Source organism: Pan troglodytes, chromosome 3 (genome assembly GCF_028858775.2).
Source record: "Pan troglodytes isolate AG18354 chromosome 3, NHGRI_mPanTro3-v2.0_pri, whole genome shotgun sequence".
Lineage (NCBI taxonomy): Eukaryota > Metazoa > Chordata > Mammalia > Primates > Hominidae > Pan > Pan troglodytes.
Window position 1 is genome coordinate 147,429,571 of NC_072401.2, and position 19,109 is coordinate 147,448,679.

Below are 19,109 nucleotides of genomic sequence, written 5' to 3' on the forward strand. Positions count from 1 at the left end.
CTATGCTTTGAGATACGCTGATCTGGTTACTACACAACGCCTACAGTTCACTTATGGCTTGTTTGTGTGTTTTAAGTTAGGCTACTCTTTGCATACATCTGTGTTCAAGGATGAGTCTACTGAATACAAACATGTATCTAAACTTACACCTGAAGTGCCCACCGTAGTAATCACATTTCTTTTTGTAGAGAGTGAATACAAGGCCAGCATCAGAGAGATTCATTTTTTTTAAACCTTTTGTATGAGCTTCAGAATCTGGTGTATTGACCTGAGGAAATTGTTAAGACGAATGTAAGAGAAAGCATAACATAAAGTTTCTACCCTGGTGGTATTTTATATATTGTTTTTATTAGAAGAAAATGTTAGTGTAAATTCCACTTCGCAGTAGAGTAGTAGTTCCATTATTCGGGTTACTCTGAATATTAACTGTGGCCATGGAGGGAGTCTTCTCTTTTAAGTTTATTTAGTAAGAAAACTTTCACCCATTTGTACTACCAAAAACTCTGATTATGTGTGGTTTAGAATATGGGGGAAACACTAGGCTTTCAAATTTTACTACTTCAGTATTTTAGTTATATATTGAACTGGCTAACATGTTGTTCTTTCTTCTAGGGAGGTCACAATCACATTGAGCCAAAACGCATCCAGTGTTTTCTTCAGTTACAAATAAAACGAATATGCCCATGCTGCTACCACATCCTCACCAGCATTTCCTAAAAGGCCTTTTAAGAGCACCTTTCCGATGTTACCACTTCATCTTTCACTCAAGTACTCATCTCGGATCAGGAATCCCATGTGCTCAGCCGTTTAATTCTCTTGGACTCCATTGTACAAAGTGGATGCTGCTGTCAGATGGTTTAAAGAGAAAATTATGTGTACAAACAACCTTAAAGGACCACACAGAAGGACTTTCTGATAAAGAGCAAAGATTTGTGGATAAACTTTATACTGGTTTAATCCAAGGGCAAAGGGCCTGTTTAGCAGAGGCCATAACTCTTGTAGAATCAACTCACAGCAGGAAAAAGGAGTTAGCCCAGGTGCTTCTTCAGAAAGTATTACTTTACCACAGAGAACAAGAACAATCAAATAAAGGAAAACCACTAGCATTTCGAGTAGGTCAGTCTTTTTTGTGTGTTTTCTCAGTAAATATTTTTACAAATTCTCTGTATTCTGTTTTTAAAAAAAAAGTCTAAATAGTTTGCAATCGAATGGGGACTTTTTTCGCAATATTTGGATGAATTTTAAATGAGTTTTCCTGGCAAATATTAGTTTTGTTAAGTTGAAAAAATTGCCATGACATTTGAACCAAGGCTATGTATTTTAAGAAAATAATATAAGATTTTTACTTTGGCAAGAATCTTGCTCTGGATCCCAGGATAGAAATATTCATAGGAAGAACTACTAGTGAGTTTACTCCTTTTTCTTTTAGTAGTCCTTCTGCTTAAATAGTTTAAAGTGAATTCCCTGTTTTGTTGTCGTATCAACTATAATTATCACGTTTGAAAATTCTGCCTCTTAGGTATTTCATTAGTCTTTCTATAGGCAAGTCTCACTTCCTTCAGGTACTTTTTATTGAGTTTCTCGGAGTGACTGTAAACCCAGCCTTCTCAATACCAAAATGTATTTTATTTATTTTTATTTTTTATTTTTGTACTTTATTTTTTGAGACAGTCTTGCTCTGTCGCCCAGGCTGGAGTACAGTGGTGCGATCTCAGCTCACTGCAACCTCTGCCTCCTGGGTTCATGCAGTTCTCCTGCCTCAGCCTCCCGAGTAGCTAGGATTACAGGCATGCACTACCATGCCCAGCTAATTTTTGTATTTTTAATAGAGACAGGGTTTCACCATGTTGGCCAGGCTGGTCTTGAACTCCTGACCTCAAGTGATCCACCCGTCTTGGCCTCCCAAAGTGCTGGGATTACAGGCGTGAACCACTGTGCTCAGCTATTTTTAGTCTCACTCTATCACCCAGGCTGGAAATGCAGTGGTGATCATAGCTCCGACATCATGCTTGGCTCCAATATCATGCCTCCAACATCATCCTTGGCTAATTTTTTTTAGAAGTTTTTTGTAGAGATGGGGTCTCATTATGTTGCCCAGGCTGGTCTCAAACTCCTGGGCTCAAGCAGTCCTCCCACCTTGGCCTACCAAAGTGCTGGGACTACAGGCATGGGCTACCATGCCCAGCCTCTCAAAATGTACTTTAAGAAAGAGATCATATTTATTTATTGTCTGTATATTAGATGTTCATTTGATTTCTTGAACAATTTGACTTGGTTCTGAAATTGTTTTTGAAATTGTGCATTGTAAAACAATTTAGATATGTTTGACCAGCAGGAATTAAACAAGCCAGTTTAGGTGGAATGAGAATGTCCCACGGTGGTGAACTAGGTGATTTGAACCAACCCTCGTGCTAAAAACAACTTGTCTTGGTGGTTAAAGTACAAAAATTTTGTGGAGAATGAGTAAATACTTTTAAAATTTCATGTTACATTACACCTTTGTCTCACAGTTTATTGGCAATGCAGACACAAAAGCCTCCTAGTTTTTAGGGTAATGGGCATAGATGCTTTAAGATAATTTCAAAATAGCTCACCAACCAATATTTATACCAGTCCCCATTTTTCAGACTTCTTAATCTTCTGCCCTTACTGAGGGATTCTCATTTTGAGAGTACTACCTTGGATGTTAATAATCTTTATGTATGGTAAACAAAGATAATAGCAAACTCCCGCAGAGAAATTCTAGGTATGACAAAGTGCCTACTTACTAAGATTTTAGAGAATCTGTGAAAAAATGTCTCAGAAATGTGTGGAATTAACTAGCAGTTCACAGATAACTTTGTAGTGCTATTCCGGTTCTTCCATCTTGATCTTATGAGGCCAGATAAACCTGTCTTTATTGCAGTTATTTTTTTCACCACCATAAGTAAAAGCAACAAATGTTTATTCAGCACCTAAAAGGGTGTTTAAGATAGTACTGGATCTGCCCCAAGAATTGTGGTAAGGAGTCAGGCATCCCATACACTATACATATTTTGAGTGTAGTTAGTTAAATGTCTATGTTTTATATATTTCATTTAACATACACTTATATGTCTCTTATGCCATGCACTGTTCTAAACATATTGCAGACATTAACTCATCTAATTCTTAAAACAACCTGAAGAGAGAGGTACTATTACTATATCTATTTTATTGCAGTGGACACTGAGGCATAGAAAGAGGTTAAGTAATTTACCCAAGATCACATAGCTCGTGGGAGGCAGAGCTAGAATGAGAACTGGCTGCGTGGCTTCAGGGTTTGTGCTCTTACCGGCCGTGCACTGCCAACTCTCCAAGTGGGGGAGTTTTCTGCTTTTCTTAACATAAATTATTTTTTTCAGAATTCAGTTTATATTCTTTGAGTTATGAGTGAGATGAAGAAAAAAGATGATCCCTTATAAATAGAAAATTGCTTTCTCAATCACTGGGAATTTCTAGAATAATGAGTTGTTTTTCCAGTGGGAAGAAGTATACAGAACTGAGGTAGGTAGAATAATTACTGATCATGATGAGAGGTGGGCAGATGTAGAAACTGAGCACATTAACAATGGAGACAATGAAGTCTGTCCAGAAAGATCTACTTTATAGTACAAAGGCAAAGCATGTTTTGTAGTTTTTAAAAGTGAATTTTGTGAACATTTGGAACCCAGGGTGTTGCCTTCCTATAGCCCCATTACTCAGGAAGTAAAGAAACAGATTTTTATTTGCCATTTTAGGACATGTTGAAATATATTAATTGTGGTTTTAATACATTAGGGGAAATAGAAGGTAGTCTAATATTTTACTCAGTAAAACTGATCGTAGTTCTGATTTCATTTGTTTCATTGAATTAGAAGATCTCTTTCCACCGTAGGATTGTCTGGGCCCCCTGGTGCTGGAAAATCAACATTTATAGAATATTTTGGAAAAATGCTTACTGAGAGAGGGCACAAATTATCTGTGCTAGCTGTGGACCCTTCTTCTTGTACTAGTGGTGGTAAGTATGGCTGATTCTTTTTCAATTGCAGAGGTCTAGGGGCTTTCTGTTACAATTTAGTAGGAATTGGCACAGTTGGGTGACCTCTAACTGCTAGCTAAGTTTGGTCTCGCTAAAGGAAGGGAGTTCTGCAGAGTTAAGTGGAAGCTGAGAGAAATAGTTTGGGAGTGTTGTACTCCTCAGAGGAGGCCAGCTTGTGGATAGCTCAGTGGGCACTCAGAAAACTGCGACAACAGGTGCCAGAAGTTGAAGATGATCAAATGCAAATTTCAGTCCTTCAGCTCCCATGCATAAGGCCAGGCCCCTCTTTGCTCCTGTTGTGTTTCCTGGCTGCATTAGCACCTGTGCAATTCAGAAAATAGGTCCTTACTCATGTGTCATTTTCCTCATAATGTTTTAACATCTCTTAAGCTTTAGAAAAACCTTACTGCTGTTTATAATTGTCAACTGTTTATATAATATGTTCAGTTAAACAGAAAGCTCTTAGAGGGGCACTGTAATATACTGCCATTCCCCTTACAGCATTTAGCATAGTACATTGTACGTTGCACAGAATGTTAAGCAATTACTTTCTGATTTGATGTCATGAAGTCACTCAAAGTTTAATTTGCAGCTCATCAGCGATAAAATGAATATAAACTTAGTTCCCCAAAGGATCGTTTAAAGAAAACAGAAAGCATACCATATAAACAGGAAAGGTTTTTTCTTCCCTTACCCCTCTTTATGATTTAAGCTTTTCATATTACAGTTACTCACTTAGCAAGTATTTGAGTGCCTACTATAGGTGAGGCATTGTACATGGAAGGTTCTTAAACTGGGTTATATAATGGTGAACAAGATACAGTCCTGGCTTTAGTGAGGTTTACATCTTATGCAGGAAACACAAACACAGGCCATTACAATACAATGTGTGTTGTGAAGGGGTAAATACAAGATGCTTTATGGAAGTATTTGGTTTTTGCGTACTGTGTTATAATGTGGGTTTAATACTAAGTATTCAGAATGATGATGTAATCATATTTTAGGGACTTAGGTTAATATAGACGTGGACAATTCCTATTACCACCCCATTCCTATTATCATCCCATTGAGAAATCTAGCTCAGAACATTCAAAATTTTTGAGTCACTGTAATAAAAAAAGTTAACTATAAAATAAAATTTTTGCTCACAAGGTTCAAAATTAAATCCATGTCAGTATGTTGTCTCATTTACAGCTTTAGAACTTTGTTAAAAGTAAGTACTTAATGAAGGATTTTTCAGTAAGTGGCCCTCATTTATATATAGGTGAGAAGGCCATTCCCCCATTTTCACAATATTCTAGAGTACTTAACAATAGAAAAAAATAATAGCTTGAGATAATAATAGACAAAAATAATGTCATAAAATAGCCTGTGATTAAAGTTACATAGCTATGTGTTTCCTAACCTTTCTCAAAAAATAGTGGTCCCTTTCTCAGGCAAAAAATTATATAGACTTTGAAAGAAAAAAATACAAGGATAGACAAAACACTATAAATATAAATTTCTACCTTATTGTATCAGTGCATACACTTGAAAAACAGCATTACATTAAAGTTTGAGAAGCATTAGTTTTTTGGTCTATAGTCAATCTTTTTTGTGCTTTAAATTCACAGACCCCCTGTGATAGCTTTGAGACCTTCGTGAGAGTCTACAATTAACGGTTTTGGAATTGCTGGCTAAGACGTGGGAAAGTAATTTCCTAATGTTTACTTCAGTGTGATGGGATCTATAGGATAGTAATTTAAAGTATAGCTTTGGCAGATTGTTTACTTACACAGAGATTATTTCATGCAGAAAATTACCTTAGAAAAAGGTTGTATGTGAAGTAAATAAGGAAGTTGATGTATGGGGTACATGTGTGGTCTAGAATTAGAACCTATGAGAAGACTCTGAACTGGCATTTAGTGGTAAAAGAGCATATCTTTAAGAAACTTTTCAATCTTTAACATTATGTGGAAAGATATGTGGAAACATTATGTGGAAAGAGGGAAAATGAATATTCAGATTAGAACAGCAGTACACCTACAAATGTTGGTATATGACTAAAGCAAAGTAGTAAAACATAATAGTCCCAGGACTTTCAGTCTTCTAGAATTTGTAAGTATTGATGTTTGTCAAAATATTATACTACAATGAAAACAAAAACATAACCAGTTTTATTCCACAGTTATTGAGTGCCTACTCTTAACACTTTGTTAAGCATTTAGTGTACAACCTATGTAAGACGTGGTCCTGTAGGCAAAGACTTATTTAAAGCATGGTTTCTCAAGTTTGGCGGTAGTGACATTTTATGTCAAATCATTCTTTGTTGTGGGTGGCTGTCCTGTGCATTGAAGGATGCTTATTTAGCAGCATATCTGGCCTCTACCCAGTAGATGCCAGTAGCACCCTACCCCTCACTTGTGACAAGTAAATATGTCTCTAGACAGTGCCAGATTGCCCCCAGTTGAGAACCACTGTGTGAAAGAGATAAGAATTAAAAATATGAAACCAAAAAATGTGTTGTATGAATAGTTTTCCATCCATTAACTCAGCTTACATTGCATTCAGTGAGAGCTCCAAATTTTCTAAGTAGTAGGCGATTAGAAGCAACAGACTGGGCAGAAGGGGCAGCTTGAAGATATATTTGTGTAGCATTTACGTAAGGTTGAGAAAATGTCATTTGCAAAAATAAAAGAATGAGGAGTGGAGGGTGCTCATGGAGATAATGGAAAGGGGAGGGACACTAAAGTTCTCTTATGCCCTCCAGGATGCTGGCATACATTGCAGAGCTGTTGTACCTTAGAAAATCACAGAGATGGGCATGGGCTGAAAAGGTTCCAGGCAGACTATATGAAGGAGCAAGGACTTTTACTGATCTTTATAAGGTGGATAAGTTCTGTGTTTTTGTTATTAACGGTTTTTGAAGCACATTCCTGTATATAATTACATTTGCTTCTCCCAGTAGCATATTACCCTTGTGATGTAGCTGAGGAAAGAGGATTCAGGAAGGTAAAGTGACCTCTCAAAATTGAATAGTGTGAAATGGTGGAGCCAGAATACAGACCCTGGGCTTGACACATTGTAACTTAGCAGTGAGGAAGCAGGAGAGATACTTCTGGCATGAGAGCACAAACAAAAGATGGGATGAAGCAAACACAGTGATGTTAAGATGACAGTAAAGTAACCACCCTGGTTGGAACAGAGGATTGGTATGGGGACTAGTAGAAGCCAGAGTTGGACAGGTAAGGTGCGGCTGAAGAATCTAGATCGGAACCTTTGGTCAGGGGGAAGCTATAAATTATAGATTTTGAGGGGCTTGAAATGTTAAGATTAATCTGACATCATTGTATACAATGAGTTGGAGAGAAGCTCAGTAATATGAAATGCAGTTTGAGATTTAGGGAGAAATGGCATAAAGCACTTCCCTCTAGGAACTGGCTGATAATTGACCCGTAAAACTGTTCCATGATTATAAAATGTAACTGTATGTTTTAGGATCACTCTTAGGTGATAAAACCCGAATGACTGAGTTATCAAGAGATATGAATGCATACATCAGGCCATCTCCTACTAGAGGAACTTTAGGAGGCGTGACAAGGACCACAAATGAAGCTATTCTGTTGTGTGAAGGAGCGGGATATGACATAATTCTTATTGAAACCGTTGGTGAGTGTGATATTCTATTTCATAACAATGTACTATTTTATGAATGCTATATAAAGATGAGTGACAACTTATTTTTGTTCATTCAGCAGATATTTGCTAAATGTATAATTAAATACAAGATATCTCATACTCCCTAGAAGATATGAATATATAGGTTATAATCTTTACCCTCCAAGATCTTATTTTAAAAAGTAAAAATAAGCCATCTATAACTGGATATAATATACAGGTGGTATATTATACATGCCAGAGGAGAACTGTAAGCATTAGGATGATCTGTGTAAATGATGCTTTGGCACAACACCTATTTTAAGTACATTTCATATGTCTACTGTGTTCACCAAGAAAATTAATGTAGTTGGGTGCCTTTTGAAAATGCAAATATGTTTTATTTCATTGTTTTATATCCTTAGCATATAGTTACATGTGATGAAGACACTGAAATGAAAACCCTAATAAATTCTTTCTTGTGGAGAGACAGTCTATTACATTACTGTGGGATAAATGTTTGTGATACAGCCTAACTCAGATGTGGGGGTCCAGTGAAGACTTCCTAGAGGAGGTCACAGCTGAACTCAGTTTCGAAGGAAGAATTGGAGATAAATAAAGTATGCGATAAAGGGCATTTGCAAAGATACACGGGAGTGAGAAAACATGGCCCATCCAGAGAAGTACAGTTTGCTCAGGATACTTAGAGCAAAGAGTGTGAAGGCAGGGAATGAAGGGAGGTCAGTTGGAGCAGTAGGCCAGGGCCAGATTGTCAGGGACCTTACATGCCATGCCAAGGAGTCTTCTGGAGTTTACCCTGAAAGGAGCAGGAAGATGCTGCTGGATAAGCAGGAGAGTGAGAAAACCAGATAGGTATTTTGGAGAGATCCCTGGCAGCAGAGTATAGAATGATTAGAAGGAGGGCTAGAATAGAATCAGGAGACCACTGTACTCATCCCAGAAGGAGATGGTAGAGGTCTGAACCAAGCAAAGGAAGTAGGAATGGAGATGAGATAGATCAACAAAACACTGAAGATAAATGGGCAGGATTTTATCCATGATAAGATGTAAGATAAGGAAGGAAGGGGAATTGCAGATAATAGAGAATACTGTGGAAAAAGTAGATTTGCAGAGAGGAAAACAATGAGTTCAGCTGTGAATATATTAAGTGTTAAATGCTTATTAGGTATCCGAGTGACTGTGTGTCTCAAGAGAAAAGGACTGAATGAGAAATACAGATTTAACAGTTACCAGCATGGTTCATAGTTTCATAGTTTAAGTTAAGAATTTGGTTCAGATCAACTGGGGAAAATATGGGACAAAAATGGAAGATATTTATATTAATCTGCTAGGGCTGCCATAACAAAATACCACAGACTGGGTGGCTTAAACAACAGAAATGTATTTTCTCACAGTTCTGGTGACTGGAAGTTCAACATCAAGGTGCCCATAGGGTTGGTTTTTCCTAAGACCCCTACCTTTGTCTTGTAGATAGATGGCTGCCTTCTTGCTGCATCTTCACTCTCCCTTGTCTCTTCCTGTTCACTTCACTCTCCTAGTGTCTCTTCCTGTCCTTTTGAGGGCACTAGTCCTATTGGATTAAGGCCCTACCCTTATGACCTCATTTAATTGCTTCTTTCAAGGCCCTATCTCCAGATAAAGTCACCTTGAGGTTTAGAACTTTAACATAGGAATGTGGTTTGTTTGTTTGTTTGTTTGTTTGTTTTTTGAGACAGAGTCTTGCTATGTCTCCCAGGCTGGAGTGCAGTTGCGGGGTCTCGGCTCACTGCAACCTCCGCCTCCCGGGTTCACGCCATTCTCCTACCTCAGCCTCCCCAGTAGCTGGGACTACAGGCGCCTGCCACCATGCCCAGCTAATTTTTTTTTTTTTTTTTTTTTTAGTAGAGACAGGGTTTCACCGTGTTAGCCAGGATGGTCTCGAACTCCTGACCTTGTGATCCGCCCGCCTCAGCCTCCCATTACAGGTGTGATCCACCGTGCCTGGCCTTTTTTTTTTTTTTTTTTTTTTAAAGACAGAGTCTCGCTCTGTTGTCCAGGCTGGAGTGTAGTGGTGCAATCTTGGCTCACTGCAACCTCCGCCTCCTGGGTTCAAATGATTCTCCTGCCTCAGCCCCCCGAGTAGCTGGGAATACAGATGCACACCACCACACCCGGCTAATTTTTGTATTTTTAGTAGAGACGGGGTTTCACCATATTGGCCAGGCTGGTCTCCAATGCCTGACCTTGTGATCCGCCCGCCTCGGCCTGCCAAAGTATTGGGATTACAGGTGTGAGCTACCGCACCCGGCCTAACTTAGGAATGTTTCTAGATGAGGGGAACACAGCTCAGTTTATAACAATAGCCATGACAGGGCTTTAGAAACTCCACCATTAAAAAGTAGATGAATGAAGAGTTAGTTGCCTGAGTAGTAGTAGGAGAATCAAAGGAGAAGAGCACCTTAAAAACCAAATATATTACCTGGTTATATTTAGCTACCTTTCCCAGAAACTCAAAGTAACAGTGACTCAAACAAGAAAGAGGTTATTTTCTATATAAAAGAGACCTAGAGCGGGCATTGTGGCCCCAGCCTGTAATCCCAGCACTTTGGGAGGCCAAGGCAGGCAGGCTGCTTGAACCCAGGAGTTCCAAACCTCCCTGGGCAAGATGGTAAAACCCCGTCTCTACAGAAAAATAAAAAAATTAGCTGGGCATGGTGGCGTGCACCTGTAGTCCTAGCTACTTGGCAGGCTGAGGTGGGAGGATCACCTGAGCCTGGGGAGTCTGAGGCTGCAGTGAGCTGTGATGGCACCACTGCACTCCAGCTGGGGTGACAGAGTGAGACTCTGTCTCAAAAAATAAAAGAACCCTGAGGTCAGGCATGGTGACTTACACCTGTAGTCCCAGCAGTTCAGGAGGCCAAGGCGGAAGGATTGCTTGAGCCCAGGAGTTTGAGACCAGCCTGGGCAACATAGCAAGCCTTGGTTCTACCAAAAAAAAAAAAAAATTAGCCAGGCATTGTGTTACACACCTGTAGTTCCATCTATTCAGGAGGTTGAGGTGAAAGGATGGCTTGAGCCCAGTAGTTCAAGGCTGCAGTGAGCCACGATCGTGCCATTGCACTCTAGCCTGGGCAACAGAGCAAGACCCAGTCTCTCTTTAAAATAAAAAGGAGCCTGAGGCAGGCAGTCCACAGCAGGTATGGTGCTTTGACAGTGCCCTCGGTGTCACAGGTTTCTTTTGTCTGCCTGCTTACCATTCTTAGCACTCAGTTTCCATCCTCCAGTTTGCTCATGGTTAAAAGATGGCTGATGAAGCTCTGACTGACACTTCCATGTTCCACATAGATGGAAGAAGGAAAGGGAAATAAGGAAGCAGAGAGGGGTGGCATAAGAGGTATAGCTGAATTAGCCATCTTTAAAAAACTTTTCTGGGAACCCCATCTAATGACTGTTGCTTTGACTCATTCATCATATCTCACTGAAAGGAGATCTTGTGAATGTGGTCTTTCATCTGATACACTGATACTCCTAATAACATTGGAATAAGAAAATAGGGAAGAATAAATATTAAATAGGCAACTAGAAGTCCATCACACCGAGAAAGGGAGAGAGTTTCCAGAGTTTTGGTGGAAGAAGATTTTTTTTTGAGATGGGGTATCACCATGTTGCCCAGGTGGGAGCACAGCAGTACAATCACAGCTCACTGCAGCCTCAACCTCCCAGGCTCAGGTTCAAGCTGTCCTTCCACCTCAGCTTCCCAAGTAGCTGGGACTACAGGTATACCACCATGCCCAGCTAATTTTTGTATTTTTTGTAGAGACACGGTCTCACTACATCACCCGGGCTGCAAGACAGTTTTAAGTGGGGTGAGATGAACATGAAGTGAAGTGGAAGGAGTCAGCATAAATTACCTTTTTCCAGAAACGAGTATTTTAATAAAAGTGAGAAACGTGGTGATAGTTGGAGGAGTTTGTGAGTTTTTGTCTTGTTATTTTGTTGTTGTTGTTTTCGTTTTATTTGGTTTTAAGATGAGAAAGATTTGAGCACAATTTATGTATTGTGCCGGGGGGCAAGAGCCTGTAGATAAATGAGAGGTTAAAGATAAAAATCAGCAAGGACCCAGAGGAAGTGGAAAGGAATGAGAGATTCCTTTTCAGTCAAATAGTTCTTATTACACTGAGACTGCAGAGGAGGCAGTAAGGCTGAGTTTGTATTTGTGTCTTGTTACCTGTGGAGTATGGGAGAGGGAGAAGCCTAGGAAGTTCTTGCCTTTATTTCCTCTGTGAAGTAGGTGCTGTAGTCCTCATCAAGCGGGGAGATTATGGGACAGTGAATGTTCATAATAGCTGCTGTGGGAAATGGAACGGAAGCCAACTGAGGGCATTTAGGGAGATTGCTTTTGCCAGGCCGTAAGGAAGATGTAGCAGAGGCTGCCTGTCGTGACTCTTGTCCACAGAGTTGAGTGATTTCTCTCACGTGCCTATGGAGGAGAGAACACACATAGTTGGATTGATCCATGCATAATTGGGCGTTTGCAGGCAAGTATGAGGACAAGAAGACAAAAAAGATGAAAGTATTTGTAGGCATGATTCAAGATTAGAGTCACAGTGTTCAAGCTGCTCGCTGATGAAAAGGAAGCCAAGAAAGAGCTGTGAGAGTGAGGAGAGGATGGAAGCCTTTAGGTTCTCCATTCAATCCAAGAACGGAGCGGGAGAGCTGGGAAGGATAACGGGTTTGCTTAGAGGGTAAGATATGACATTTAATACATTCTTCAGAAGTGAGATGTTTAAAGGAGTGACCAGGTTGACTGTGTGACCATGAGTATGAGTGAATGAAGTAGAATAAAAATGGTCAATGTAGTTGAGAAAGTCAAATAATGGTGAGTATTTTAGGATATAGTTGTGATTTACAATTTCAGGTGTGGGTCAGTCGGAGTTTGCTGTTGCTGACATGGTTGACATGTTTGTTTTACTACTGCCACCAGCAGGAGGAGATGAGCTGCAGGTAATTATTTTTATTTTTTCCCCCAAAAAATATAAAATGTATATCTCTGAAAATAAAAATTTCCAATGTTGTGTTTTTGTAAAGTAAGTTGATAATGGTTTAGAAAATGAAACATCATTCATGTTGGCTAAAATACCTGAATCAAAGGCAGATTCTCTATATTTTTTCCTAACTTACAGGAATAGAATATGTGTCCTTGAGAATGTAAAATTATGCAACATTAATTTTTCCATCTGTAACATGACTGAAATACATGGATCGCTCCAGCCAGAAGAGACCATTGTTGCATAGATGTTGTTAGTACGTTGATTCAAAAGTTCTGGGGAGAGTGGGATCCCACTATCATAGTTTATATGTTGTACAATGAGATTCTTACTCTCCTCTGCACCGCAGTTCTGGCACAACTACCCAAAGTTAGTGCAGACTTTATAGGGTGAGGGCAGAGTCCTCCACAAGCCTCCTCTCACTGCAGACACTACTAGCTGCAAGCTCCAGGGCTCCCAGGCCACCCATACCTCTGACCAATGGGCTATAAATTTGAGGGTTCCCATTATCCCTTAGGTTTAGTAATTCACTAGAACAGTGGTCCCCAACCTTTTTGGCATCAGGAACTGGTTTCATGGAAGACAGTTTTCCACAGACTGGGGGTAAGGGGGGATGGTTTCAGGATGAAACTGTTCCACCTCAGATCATCAGGCATCAATTAGATTATCATAAGGAGTGCACAACCTAGATGCCTAGCATGCGTAGTTCACAATAGAGTTTGTGCTCCTATGAGAATCAAATGTTGTTGCTGATCTAACGGGACAGAGCTCAGGCAGTAATGCTCGCCCCCCTGCTGCCCCCCTGCTGTGAGGCCCAGTTCCTCCGTGGCCTGGGGGTTGGGGACCCTTGCACTAGAGTGACTCAGAGAACTCAGGAAAGCACTATATTACAATTGCAGCGTGCTTATAAAGGAGACAAATCAGGACCATCCAAATGAAGACACACATAAGAAGCCTGGGAGGGCCGAAATGCAAAGCTTCTGTGTCCTCAAGACACATTTCTCTCCTGGCATATTGATGTGTATCACCAACCAGAAGGCTCCCCTGAGCTTTAGTGTCCCAAGTTTTTCTTGGGGTTTCATTATGTAGGCATGATTGACTGAATAATTGAAGTTGATCTCTAGCCCCTGTCCCCTCCCTGGAAGTTGGGTTGATATCACATGGCATAAAACCCCAACCCTCTAATCACATGATAAGTCTTTCTGCCATGGTCAGTCTCCCATCCTGAGTGATCTCATTGCATAAACTCAGGTATAGGCCGGGCGCAGTGGCTCACGCATGTAATCCCAGCACTTTGGGAGGCCGAGGTGGGCGGATCACGAGGTCAGGAGATTGAGACCATCCTGGCTAACATGGTGAAACCCCGTCTCTACTAAAAATACAAAAAAAAATTAGCCGGGCATGGTGGCAGGCGCCTGTAGGCCCAGCTACTTGGGAGGCTGAGGCAGGAGAATGGCTTGAACCCGGGAGGCAGAGTTTGCAGTGAGCCAAGATCGCACCACTGCACTCCAGCCTAGGTGACAGAGTGAGACTCTGTCTCAAAACAACAACAACAAAAAAAAAAACCCAGGTATAGCCCCAGGCACCTCCCATGAATAACAGACACTTCTGTTACTCAGGAAATTCTGGGAATTTAGAATTTAAAAGATTACCTCCCAGAAACCCAAAAAGCAGACAAATTTTTTCCTTTTTTTTTTCAGAGACAGGGTCTCACTCTGTTTCCCAGGCTGGAGTGCAGTGGCATGATCATAGCTCACTGTAACCTTGAACTCCTGGGCTCAAGCTACCCTCCTGCCTCAGCCTCCCAGGTAGCTGGGACTACAGCCATGTGCAACCACTCTCGGCTAATTTTTTAATTTTTTTTTCTACAGATGAAGTCTTGCTTTGTTGCCCGAGTTGGTCTTGAACTCTTGACCTCAGGCGATCCTTCTGCCTTAGCCTCCTTAAGTGCTGGGATTACTGGTGTGAGCCACCACACCTAGCCCAGACAAATTATTTGTTATACAATGCTTCTGTTTCAATTTTATAATTCTAAAACATAGTGATTGCAGACTATGGCTGCTTATTTAGAAACATTAACTATTAGTATTTCATAATTGAATGTTTTGTTTAAAAATATTTGAAAAGAAATTTTAATCTTATGTAGAAAAATCTGTATTTACTAAATAAGGTTTGGCTTTTGGATTTCATCCTTTATTTCTAATATTTTTATGTGACATAATTTGAATTAAGAGATTGAGGTTTGTCCACGCAAAGCTGAAATAAGAAAAATACAAAGTATAAAAATAAATAATAATAAAAAAAAGAGATTGACATATTTTTAGACATCAGGTTATTTTTCCTCAAATGCAAATTGAAAATAAAATGCTATATACATTTAAGGAAAATTTCAAAGACTTTTTTCTGGAAATGCAGATGTTAAGGATAGGTGTTTTCTTTTTAAGCACCTTAATGATGAATGGTTTTGCGTCCTGCAGTGTTAGCTCAGGAGAAGCAGATTCCATCACGAGATAATGTGAACTGTCCTGCCACTCAATCATGTTGTGACTTGATGTATTTACCCTAATTCTGAATGTATTTCAACATGTTAGTCTCTAAATTTGGAAGAGATATTACAGATGACTTCTATAATTCCAACAGCCAATGCTTTTGAGTAATTTCTGTCAAGTAATGGTGATTCTTGGCATCCAGGGCTTAGCAGGATATGGATGAAAAGTTAATGAAATGTATGACTTTCAAAATCTGAGCATTGACTAGTTTTCCCATTTTTATGTTGGTTGTCATTAAATGTTTCTGATCTCTTTAGGGTATCAAAAGGGGTATAATCGAGATGGCAGATCTGGTAGCTGTAACTAAATCTGATGGAGACTTGATTGTGCCAGCTCGAAGGATACAAGCGGAGTATGTGAGTGCACTGAAATTACTCCGCAAACGTTCACAAGTCTGGAAACCAAAGGTAAGCTTGCTTGCATTCTGTATCTTTCACTCTGAATGGATTGTGTACATTAGAAGACAGGATGTAAGTCCCAAACTAGACATATAATCAATCTTGCTTCTATGTGAAGATGATAGTTTTAAAAATCATGACAAAGCCAGAGTGTGTAGTCATGATTTTAAATATAATCCTTTAACCACTAGATGTCAAAAACTAGATCAGAGATGATAGATGTGATTGTAATACTTGATTTGAGCCATTTGGAAGTGATAGCAAATCCATTCTGAAAGGAACCATCCTTATTAAGATTATGGAGCAGTTAATGATTTGATTATCTGTATTGGAATTTGATTCCCATTATGTTTGTTGGGTGCCATTTTCAGTAAGGAAAAAAATTTTAATCCTGTAATAAGTGATGCAGTAATATTGATGTGGGCATCTTTATCTGTAGACAGACACTATGTTATTAAAGAATAAGCTGTAATCATTATAATGAGGACAATGATGACTTATCTTACTGTCATATCCCAGTTTTTCCCAATCATGTTGTCTGTATTGAGTCTGGAGCCACCTTATATATACATGCAGATGTCAGATACCCAGCTCTTCCACTTGCTAAATCAGGCAAATTTGGCAGAGAGAATTAGGCTATTTCTCAACCTAGCTTCATTTTCTGGCACTCAGGCCTCAGGGGAACCTACCTGGCATTGCCCTTGTCACAAGTCCTCTATGATCCCCCTGACCATCTGAGCAATTAAAATAAAATAAATTAAATTAAAATAAATCTCTGGGCTTAAAATTTGACCTTGAATCAGTGTTTTATTTCTGCTATGCACTTAGTAATCCTAGGTATATTACCTCAGAATATATATTGGTATATTTACTTTGACACAGCAATAAAATCTCACTCTTGTCAATTGCCTATTTTTGTAGACCGTAAGAATTAACTGGCAGTTATCAGCGTCCCTGTAAAAATTTTTTCTATCATTTTAAGTAAAATGGTCTGATTCTTCCCTTTTTGATAGGTAATTCGTATTTCTGCCCGAAGTGGAGAGGGGATCTCTGAAATGTGGGATAAAATGAAAGATTTCCAGGACCTAATGCTTGCCAGTGGGGAGCTGACTGCCAAACGACGGAAGCAACAGAAAGTTTGGATGTGGAATCTCATTCAGGAAAGTGTGTTAGAGCATTTCAGGACCCACCCCACAGTCCGGGAACAGATTCCACTTCTGGAACAAAAGGTTCTCAGTGGGGCCCTGTCCCCAGGACTAGCAGCAGACTTCTTGTTAAAAGCTTTTAAAAGCGGACAGTAATAAAATTCATCCTGTATAATAATTTTACATATCATTTCATAAAGTATTTTAATAGAAAAATCACTTGTATGCTTATATTTTCAGTAATTATTGTATGGTGCTCTTGTCTTCTTTGTTTGTGACCCATGCTTGAAAACTTGAAGGAAGTTAGATATGAATGGCAAAAGTTAGGCAGTATTTATAAGGTACCTGTTGTATGTTACTGATATCTGTTTCCTTCTCTTCTTATACCCTGGCATGGTGGCCTGTAGGGTAGTTTCTTCTTAATAGTCAAGAACAGAGAAAGCTGAGGAGAGCAGAAAATATCTTGCACTTTAAAATGCTTATTTTGATTCCATATTATCTGAATTTCCAGCGAGGATGTAAACAAGAGTGACCATATTTTTGGAGTCCTTCTTGAAGCCAGAACAACACACAGTGGGTTGCTAAGAGCCGACAATCATAATTGACATTTAGTGTACCAGATTATTCTAAGAATTTCTGAAATTACCATGTACATGAGTAATGAAACAACTGGAATAATGTGATGATGTGAACACAATTTTAAAGTCTGCTTGTCTGGATTTGCAGGTACCCTTCCCCCACCCCCCAAAATGATAGGTAAGAGAGCAAAAGGGAACTGGGAAAAATCAGCTACAAATAAAATGGGTGACTAATCCCCAGTTCTTGGACCCATTATATTTGTAGCTGATTGGAGTAAACCCCTAAAAGACAAAGTGAGGTCAGAATGATTCAAGGATTATTCAGTTTGAAGACTACCAAAGGCTTTTGCTTCTCTTCTTCCTTGGCCATTTCACTTCATTTTAGTATTTTAAAAATCTTTTTTCTTGATGGTGAACAAGTTTTGTCCTATGCTATGGAGGAAGCATAGCACAGTGATTAAGAGCTTGGGCTCTGTAGTTGGACTATGTGGGTTTAAACTTTAAACCCAGATCAATTGTATATTAGCTGCATGAGCTAATCTCTTTAAGCTTCCATTTCCTCCCTGGTAAAATGAAATTGGCAAATAACTTTCTAAGGTTAGTGAAGATTAAATGAAATAACTAGGAGAATTATTTAACTGTCATGATGGTGTATAGGAAATACTCGAAGGCTGCTTACTGTCCTTATTACATTAAAGTTATGGGTATCTTGAAACTACAAACCTGATGTATAATTTCAGTTTTCTCTCATGGTCTTGTTACTACCATCATACTCTTGATATTTTAGGATACTTTAGGATTACCTTTGAAGAACCCTTTCTAGTTAATTCTTTGAATATATTTTATACTTATTTGATGGTAGTTGTAACTGTGTACATTTGAATAAAATTTCTAACCATAAAATGTCTCCATTGCACAAAAAGCCTTTATAGAAGTTTCTAACATATTCTATTCTGAACCCTGTAGAATATTTTATGTAGTATAGCAGCTTGCATTGTTACTTACTGTACTGGAATCAAACCTCTTGAGCATTATTTTAACAAACATCCCTTTACATTTTTTGGAAAGATTTTTAGTACTCCATTGGCATAGCTATTTCATACAAGGATTAGGAGAAACTTTGAAAGGTTATCCACTTGACTTTTCTGATTTTAGAAAGGACTACCATTAAACCACCCTATCAGACAAAAAAAACTGGTTTTTAGAAACCTGAGAGAAGGAATTTTATAATTTCCCTGAGTAAGCTGTTACAGGGAATAACAAATCTCCTGCCACATGTGGCACAGTGTAAGTAATGCTGGAGCACACATACTGCATTGTAAAGAAGGTAAGGAAAGGTGGGGGGACTTTTGTTGGCTTTAATTTTAAGGCTAAAAGCATTTCTTCTCAGTTTGAACTACTTTTAAATGTTATAAATGTCATCATAAAAATCATTAGAAAACTCACTTCTTATGTTGTCGTTGTACCATTGGGTATTGTATAGAGACCAATTTCTAAGAGATTTTTTCACCTCTGTTTCTGTTATTTGCTATACTGGAGGTAATATACTAATAATGAAATATAGCTTTTTTTTTCAACTCAGAAATCCTATTCCCTCTCCCCATCTGTGATTATATTGTACTGGACTTCTGACTTGGTCAAAAGCATAGGTTTTGACTTAGATACATGTGGGGGCAGATCTCAGCTCTATCACTAACTAGCTATATGATATTTGGC

At 39.1% G+C, this 19,109-nt stretch overlaps 1 protein-coding gene across 4 annotated transcripts in view; it reads left to right on the forward strand.

Annotated features, from left to right (window-relative positions):
- The window catches only part of MMAA (metabolism of cobalamin associated A), a 38,326-nt gene extending 19,488 nt beyond the window's left edge, over positions 1-18,838 (forward strand). For 3 of the 4 annotated variants that reach the window (XM_526697.9, XM_016952305.4, XM_054683415.2), the window contains 6 exons: positions 613-1,116; positions 3,896-4,018; positions 7,517-7,687; positions 12,594-12,679; positions 15,530-15,679; positions 16,684-18,838. In XM_526697.9, coding sequence (XP_526697.2) covers positions 678-1,116; positions 3,896-4,018; positions 7,517-7,687; positions 12,594-12,679; positions 15,530-15,679; positions 16,684-16,971 — 1,257 coding nt within the window. In that variant the 5' untranslated portion in view covers positions 613-677 and the 3' untranslated portion in view covers positions 16,972-18,838. Of the gene's footprint in view, positions 1-612; positions 1,117-3,895; positions 4,019-7,086; positions 7,264-7,516; positions 7,688-12,593; positions 12,680-15,529; positions 15,680-16,683 lie in introns of those variants that run through there. The other variant, XM_016952306.4, reaches the window with a different exon arrangement.
- Positions 18,839-19,109: the final 271 nt, after the last annotated feature.